The sequence below is a fragment of the Streptopelia decaocto genome (genome assembly GCF_964273445.1).
Source record: "Streptopelia decaocto genome assembly, chromosome: 3".
In the NCBI taxonomy this organism is placed as follows: Eukaryota; Metazoa; Chordata; class Aves; order Columbiformes; family Columbidae; genus Streptopelia; species Streptopelia decaocto.
In genome coordinates this window covers 9,569,803-9,578,397 of record NC_138656.1, presented here as the reverse complement: position 1 = coordinate 9,578,397, position 8,595 = coordinate 9,569,803, and the positions used below count along the sequence as shown (strand labels likewise).

At 53.6% G+C, this 8,595-nt stretch overlaps 1 protein-coding gene across 1 annotated transcript in view; it reads left to right on the top strand.

Moving 5' to 3' along the window:
* The first annotated feature begins 318 nt into the window (after window positions 1-318).
* CEP68 (centrosomal protein 68) overlaps window positions 319-8,595 on the top strand; it is a 14,988-nt gene continuing 6,711 nt past the window's right edge. Inside the window, exons 1-5 of the mRNA XM_082047726.1 lie at window positions 319-360; window positions 1,186-1,288; window positions 4,719-5,150; window positions 5,647-7,119; window positions 8,438-8,560. Coding sequence (XP_081903852.1) covers window positions 4,764-5,150; window positions 5,647-7,119; window positions 8,438-8,560 — 1,983 coding nt within the window. The 5' untranslated portion in view covers window positions 319-360; window positions 1,186-1,288; window positions 4,719-4,763. The remainder of the gene's footprint in view (window positions 361-1,185; window positions 1,289-4,718; window positions 5,151-5,646; window positions 7,120-8,437; window positions 8,561-8,595) is intronic.

The following is an 8,595-nucleotide window of genomic DNA, read 5'->3' as shown; positions in this document are numbered from 1 at the left end:
TGCAACAAACTCAAGGGCGCTGGAGGTGACGCTGCTTCAGCGGGCCCGGGGGGCTCCGCAAGCGCTCGGTGGCGGGCGGATGATTCGCTCCACCTCGTCCCCAGCCATGCGGCGGGACCGGGACTGAGACCGGGACTGGGACCGGGACTGGGACTGGGAGCGGGGTCCGGATCGGGGCGGCCGCTCCCCGCCCAGCGCTGCAGGGGGAGGCAGGGTCGCGGGGCGGAGCCTAGCGCCAGGCTCCACTCTTATTGGCTATCGGGCCGCAGGGTGCCCCTGGTGACGTGGCGACCCCCGCTCCCATTGGCTGGGACGCGGGGCGGGGGGCGTGGCGGCGGGGGCGGTGGCGGCCGCCGGTCGGTAGGTGCGGGCTGGGGGTGCTGGTTCGGGTCCCGGTCCCGGTTCCTGGGGCGGCGGGGGGGCCGAGGACCAGCGCCGGGTGCTGCCGGGGCCGCGCTCGGGGCTCCCGGGGGGCGGCGGGGAGGGAAGCGGGTGGGCTTGGCCTTGGCCGCCCGTCCCCGTTACCCGCGGGGTGGTGCGTGCGGGTCTCCAAGTCCATGGCATCCCCGGGGAGCGGTGCCCCCTCGGCTTCAGTGCCGTTATCTGCTGTTATTTTTGGTCAATCTGCCATGTTTTTCCAGCTGCGGAAAGGCTTCTCGGGCAGAAAGCATGCCAGAAAATGAGAAAAAAAAAAAATAATCCAGATCCCATAGGCCTGAAAGGCAAGAGCAGTGTGGTTTTGCCCCAAAACAACAAAAAAACCCTCCTCCCCAGGAAAACCAGGGCTGGTGGGAGATGGAAACTCTATCAGTGTCAGCTGCTGTTGTTGAAGTCCCCAGCCAAGTGACACGCAGGGGCTGTGGGACATCACTCACGGGACAGAGCGTGGTTGTGCGCCGGGTTCTGTGCAGGCTTTGGCAGGAAATTTGCTTTTGGTGATGCAAAAACGTCTGGGGATCGCGTTTCCCGAGAGGTCCCCATGGACCTTCCTCTGTTGAAATGAATGAAAGAGCCACTGTCTGCGTCCGTTATCTAAAACTCCGGTCGCAGGTCCCATTTCTGAGCCACCCCGTAACTAGTGAGACCATTGAGGGATCGGGTGGTTTCTGGCCGCTTTCTGATGTTTTTAACACCAGTGGAAAGTCTCCGCTGTGCTTAAAGCTGTGGTTGTACATCCCTCTTCAGAGCCATGTCTGCCCTGCCTGAGGATTTGGGCTTCTTCCCGTCGTGATGCTTCCCCACCGCTGGCAACCTGACATCTGAATTTTTGTGGTTTTGTTGGAAAATGGTGAGAAATCTTCTTTTCTAGATGCTCTTGTAGTTGGGAGGTGCAGTAAGTGGCATTAGCGTTTTCGATTGTTTTTTCAGTACGACTTTCTGCATGGTCATTCTGTGTACGGGATGTGCGCGACTTCCCCATCTAGTTTGCACCCTGTTTCCCCCTGAAATTAATTGAAATTAGAGACTTCTGAAAACCCAGTGAAATCACTGGCGGCCCTTTGAATAGCCTTACAAATTCTGAAATAAGCAGGTTTCCTGGTTTCTCTTTAGCTTCCAATTAGCTTCTGGAGATTTAATAAACCCATGAACCAGCATTTGCTCTTTATTTAAAGAACCGATGGCATAATGGAAATGTACATCACCGCACGCTGCATCCATAAGATCAACAAATAATCTTGAAAGTTCAGAATAGTTCAGCTTTTGTGCTCCTGCATACAAATAACAAATGGGTTCTGACCCATAATTTTTTTAAATGTTGTTTAATACGTGCTTTTCATATTTAAGGTCAAACTTATATATATATGTTTTTTTATAGTTGTATTCACTGGGCTGGCTGACTCATGACTCAGGCCACTAAATCTGATGCAGACAATGATGTTCAGCATCACTTTGAATTTAACGTGTCATCGTCTTAAAAATGAAGAGGTACCAATGTTGACTGTTATTTACTGCACGTTCAGTTCAAAACTTTTGAGTCTGATTTGGTACCATGTTAATATGTATTTTTTTAAATCATTACCCAACCACAAAACTGATTGCCAAGGCATTTATGTCTTAAGCTATGGGTGTCCCATGCCCTCCTTTCTGTTAAGATTTGTATTTACTGAATCATTTTTGGACGCGCAGCGCAGCTGGTACATGCAAGGAGGGATTAGAGCTGGTGAGACACTCGTTCATGTCGGGATAATTAGTGATGTTCTCTGCTGAATCACCTGCTTCTTGTCGCAGAGGAAAGCGCCTGAAATGGTGAATTTGGAGCAGCCTCTTAAGCTGTGAAATGGATCCAGGAATTCAATACGTGATACCTTACAGTTTATCACCCCGGTGGCTTTTTGGTCGTTAAGTTTTGGTTGGAAGAGGAGGAATCCAACTAGTGAGGCCCTGGCTTTCAAAGCTGATAAGCAAATATATCTCAGGGGATTTTCTGGGCATTTAAATCACCTGTAAGATGGATTTGGCATCTGATTCGCTAATACTCGCTTGCCTGACTGTCTGAACAAAACTAATTCAGGGGGACCAAAGGAGTCGGTGAAGGCTGGTAGGTAATGGGGGGCTCCCTCCTGGGGCTTGGGGGACCTCTGGCCTTAAAAATCTGTATGATGGATCTGTGAAGAAATCGCACACATGCTGTGTGGGAAACACATACGGGTTCATGACCGGTTTGGGATACTCTTTCTGTCAGCATCAGAATCTGCCTTCTGTTAAACAAGATGTATATGCTTACATGTATTTTGATGATATATTGTTGTATAATATGTAGAGAATTTAGCAGGGGTGGGCTTATCAGTTGTGTTAATTGCAATTTCCACGCCTTTCTGTTCAGATATACAGCCTTTTTGGGGGAGAAAAAGAGAGCAATGCCATCGATTTTAGGATGGCTTGGTGTGCGCAGGGTTGTATTTGGCAGCGATTTAAGCGATCGAGGGGGCGAGTCCAGGTGTCAGCCCAGGGACACGGTTTGCGGGGAGGGCTGGGGGACCCCGGCCGTCCCTCGCCCGCTCCACAGCTGCTCCGTGCTCGATATGGCAGCCGGGCTCGGGCAGGGAGGGGAGACGGCAGCTGCGGGTTGTGCCGGGGATTCGGTCACCCCTGGAGACCCAGCGCGTCCTCCCAACCTCTTTGTTCGCCTGCCCGTGGGAAAACCCGCGTCGCCGGAGGGGCGGATCGTAAAACACGATCGTGACAAAAGAGCTGAGGGAGGGTGTGAGTGTCGACTTGTTTCCTACTTCCAAGTATTGTTTGGGAATACTTTATTTCCTCTTTTTTTTTTTTTTTAATTTATTTTTAAGTTGAGTTTGCTGGCTTCTCCATCGCTAGCCTGGCAAACCACTGTGCCTAATGCCAGCGCCCTACTTGGGGCTGGACTTGGTGGAATTCAGTATTTCCAGGGGACGCCCACCCGTGACCGACACATGGGGATTTTGGCAGTGCCAGTTTGTTTGCGGGGAGCCCACAGGGTGTCATTTGTCTTAAGAGTATTTCTGGGTCCCGCTAGCTTGGTGAACACAAGCAGAGGCGCTCAGCTGCAACCAGTGTTCACAAAACAAGGTCTTCCCTGCGCCGTGTTCGGCTGCTGTGATTTGGGTTGTTGCTTGAAATACTGGAAAGAGTTCAGAGAATGGCAATGAAGCTGATGTGCCTGGAGCACAAGTGTGATGAGGAGCAGCTGAGGGAACTGGGGCTGTTCAGCCTGGAGAACAGGAGGCTGAGGGGAGACCTTATCACTGTCTACAACTACCTGAAAGGAGGTTGTAGCATGGAGGGGGTTGGTCTCTTCTCCTGAATAGCAAGTGATAGGACAAGAGGAAATGGCCTCAAGTTGTGCCAGGTGAAGTTTAGATTTGATATTAGGAAAAATTTATTCACCGAAAGGGTCATCAGGCATTGGAACAGGCTGCCCAGGGAAGTGGTGGAGTCACCATCCCTGGAGGGGTTTAAAAGGTGTATAGACGAGGCTCTTAGGGACATGGTTTAGTGCCAGAGTTGGGTTATGGTTGGACTCGATGATCCTGAGGGTCTCTTCCAACCAAAATGATTCTATGATTGTCCCGCTGAGCCCCGCGTGGGCAGCTGTGGTGGTGCAGCATCCCCGTGCCTGGATGGTTTCACAGAATCATAGGATGTCCTGAGTTGGAAGGACCCACAAGGGTCATTGAGTCCAACTCCTGTCCCTGCACAGGACAACCCCACAGTTCACACCGTGTGTCTGAGGGCATTGTTTGGTCTTTTCTTGAATATTGACAGGCCTTTCCATTTCGAGGTTTTGAGTTTGTCTCTTTAAAAAGCCTCAACTTTCCACCTTAGCAGCCTTCAGGGTGCATCCACACTAACAGGTGTTTACATCCTGGTTAACAACATCTCATTTGGGCCCAGAAACCTGATGTTGTGCACACTGAGAGGTTGGCCATTAATTCAGGAGACAGTTACACCATACTGACAAGGTATAAAGCACAGGTTTGTTATCAGAGCGGCCAGAGCTTTAATTAGGTTTTCCCTGTCTGTCATGTCCTCGAAACCAGAAAATACTTCTCAGACACAAAGGCTGGTTTGTTGCTTCCTCTGTCCCACTTTGATACACTAAGATGCAGTTTGATGATTTTTGGGGTCTGACCCAAACATGCTTAAGCTCTTCATTGTTAGACATACCCAGTTTCTTTAGCTGGCATGGAGATGAGTGGGGATGTCAAGTTGCCACTACCCTGTGTTGTGTGTTTCAGAGAGCCTGAGTCTCGGCATCATCTTGCAGAAGAAGTTCTGACCTGATGGCTGTGGACGTGAGGAAATCACCTTCTGAAGCGTCCCTGAGCGGGGACGGAATCGAGCGTGATGGAAGGTGGGACTGTACAGAGATGGAGACGGACTACCCGGAGCTCACGGACAGCCTGCGACGGCTGCTGGGGACAGGGGAGGCCAGACCGTGCCCGCAGGGGACAGACAGCGTGGCACTGAGCGGACGTGGTCACCTCGTTGATGGTGTCACCCAGGGAGGCTCAAGCCACCGCCAAGAAATGTCGTCAGCATCCGCACACAGGTTTCCCAGAGCAAGAGCAGGCCTGTCGGAGGCAGAGACGTTAATTTATAGAGCTGACAACGATGTTGATGTGCTTTGTCACGTCAGCCGCCGGTTCCTCTCCTCTGGAGAGCCACAGGTGAGGGGTGGCGTGTACAGGTGCTGCTGCATCACCGGGGCTCCCAGGCGAGGTGGGGACTTGTTTGTCTGGGTTGTCCTAGCAAGGACTTTCTTCCTGCTCTGGCCAAGCATGACCACCCCAGGCCTGGGCTAAGCAGTGCGCTGGGAAAGGGTTTGGCCTCCAATACCTGCGCCATTGCATCCATTCCCGAATTGCTGCTGTGGAGATGGGAAGTCGCTTGGGACGAGTGCCTCTTGCTGCCAAATGACTTGTGCAGCCCCCACAGCCCTCGAGATGCCTTTTTTTAAAAGCAAGCCCCACTGGGCACCGGGCAGCTGCGTGCTGCCCCACTGACAGAGCAGAGCTCCCCTTCCAGCCTCTCCTCACAGCAGGGCCCACGCTGGGCTTTTAGCTCCGTGTCCTGGCACAAAGGAGCCTTTTGTCTGCATGCTGTGCTTCATTTCATGTGTCTCTCTCTCTTTCCCTTTCCTTTTTCCCCCCTGTCCTCAAGCAGGTGAAGGCATCGGGCTGCTGGGAGCCCACGCCCAGCCCTCCCAGCCGGCACAGCTCGGCAGAGGAGAACATCCTTGCGGGCAGGTGGAGCCGAAGGCTGGGAGCTCAGTCCCCATTGTGCTCCACCCCGGAGCTCCTGCGGCCCCAAACGCCCCCCAGCCCCGCGAGCCCCCTGCGGAGCCGCTCTGCGTCGAGCTTCTCCGCTCTGTCTTCAGAAGAAAACGGCCTCTCCAAAGAGCCGTCCCGAAGCTTGCTGGCCAGCACAGACGTGCCTTCTCCTGCGGCCACCGCCGCCCGGGACCCGTGCCGCCGGTGGGGCGCGGCAGAACAGGGGGTGCTGCGGGCGCACAGGCCCTTCCGTCCTCTGCTGGATGGCCGCACGACCGCAGAGCGCATCAGAGAGATGTCGTCCTACCAAGCCGATTACTGGGCATGTGCCATCCCGGATTCGTTACCCCCCTCTCCAGACCGTAGTTCACCCCACTGGAACCCCAATAAAGAGTACGAGGACTTGCTGGATTATGCTTATCCGCTGAAGCCAAGATACAAGCTGGGAAAGATGCCGGAGCCTTTCCTGCACGACTCAGGAATAGGTTTGGACAGCTTTTCTGTTTCCCCCGAGGGGACGTTGAGGTCCACCAGCATCTACGGCCGAGGTGGGCGGTCCCGGGGCAGCAGGGAGAATGGATGCTGGGGGTTCCTGACCCCTGCAGAGAGGTTCTCCACCACAGAGCCTGGAAAAACAGGCTGCTCAGGGCATGGCTCATACCGTGAACATTTACCTATTGCAAAAGCATCCTCTGCAAAGAGTGAATCCTACCGCGAATATTTACCTATTGCAAAAGCATCCTCTGCAAAGAGTGAATCCTCTCGTCCTTCTAGAGGTTTTGCGAAGGATGTAACGACAGAGTCAGTGGGGACAGATCCACCTGGCCGCCCTGCTGCGGGTGGGAGAAGCTGGGTTGCCAGGGGAAGCCCCTTGCCAAGGTGCAAAGGGCAGGCGGAAAGCACTAATAGGTTTTTACCTACAACAGGGGTGCTCCCCCTGAGGAAAGAGTGGGAGGGTGATGAAGAATTTCTCTCCCTGCCTCCGAGACTGCGGGAGCTGGAAAGGCTGGCTCAGTTTTTGTCCAATCTTTCCTTCACTGTAAGGACGCCCGGGCACGATCACCGAAACCTTCCACGTCACAGCGATGGCAAGCAGCCCCCTTCATCCGAATTGGCTCGTTTTGGAGAAGCGGGTGGCAGGAGTGAAAGGGGGAGTATTGGGGGTTACTCTGTGCTGTGGCACCCCTGCAGCTCTCAAAAGCCCAGCGGGGAAAACACTGAGTCTTGTGGCCGGATCCATAGGGATCCTCTGCGGGGGCTTCACCTACAGACCAGCCTGGGGGACGCATCTGAGGGGACGTACCGAAAAGAACTGCGGGTCAAGAAGAAGAGCCAGCAGAATGAGTCCCTTGCCCAGTGCATTAAGGTGGGTTGAGACCAGAAATAAAGCTTATTATGGGAAGATCTCGCATGAAATGTGCCTGTATTTATGGCACAATTAAGGCTTCCCCTTCTGCAAGGTGTTTGGCGCCTGGCAGCTGGCAGTGATTTATGCAGAGGGGCTCACCGGAGCAGAGAATTTACTCTGATGGAGCAAGAGCCCATCTTGCTTTTCCAGGGCTCAGCATCGTGGGGCTGGGCTTGGTGGAAACATGGCACTCGGCTTCCCCCAGCCCACCCGTCCTGCAGTGCCCTTCAGCCTCACTCATCTTCCCCGGCCTGGGTCCTGCTTAAGGGTGTGATAAAGCCAGGCAGAACTGGTGGGATTTCTGTGAAGAATTACCTGAATCTTTTATGAATTTTCATATTTTGGGTGAGTGATGCCTCGTGGCCATCCTGCCGCTGGTGCTGTGCTCACCAGCCTTCCCCTCCATCTTCCTCCCCGAGCTGATTTAGAAGTGATGCTGGGCTGTTTGCAAGGGAGTCATTGTTCTCATGCACATAGCTGCAAACACCAGTGCAACTAATTCCCCCTCTTGTAGGAGAATAACTCTGCCGATGTAAAAAGGGTCAGCGTTAGGATGTATCTGTCGGCCCACGTCGCGGTGCCAGGGAGAAGCAGCTCAGCTCTGCAGCAAAACCCCGACCCCCGAGGAGCAGGAGCAGGGCTGGAGTCTGGTTTCCGTGAGAGCAGAGGCCCCTGGGTCTTGTGCAGCATCTTACAAAAATAATCCCTCACCGAGACGCTTTAAAAATAAATGAAAGCGCTTAATTGAACGAGACAAACCCTGGGGGAAAAGCAACTGCAGATTAACCGCCTGGCTCTGGTGAGGTGGTGGAAGCAAACTGCTTCCTTCACCCGACTGCTGCTGGTTCCCAACACCTTTCCATCACAGTATCACAGTATCACAGTATGTTTGGGATTGGAAGGGACCTCAAAAGATCATCTAGTCCAATCCCCCTGCTGGAGCAGGAACGCCTAGGTGAGGTCGCACAGGAACATGTCCAGGACCATTTCATGGTGACCCTCAACTCCTGCCACACGGTGGGTTTGGGGTGTGTTTGGGGGGTTTAATTTGCTTTTTGCCTTCTTTTTTTCCTTTCTTTTTTCTGTCAGCCCTTGGTTTCCCAAGCTGAGGGATGTTTGTGTGCCAAGGGGAGGTGGACGCCACCAACCATGCAATGGGAGAGCAGGAGGGAGCCGGTGCTTTCTCAAACGTCTCTGCCTCACCTACCGCTGTCCCTGCCGTAACATTATTACAGAAATAGCTCAGTAACCCCTCTTGTTGTGCTTCTTTAAGTAGATGTTTTGCTGCCAGCTGGAAGAGCTGATTCGTTGGCTGTACAACGTCGCCGACATCACCGACAGCTGGGTCCCAGCCTCGCCGGACACCGAGAGCGTGAAGGCGTCACTGCACCGCTGCATGGTGGGTATCGCTGCTGGCTTTTCACCCCCTTCCCT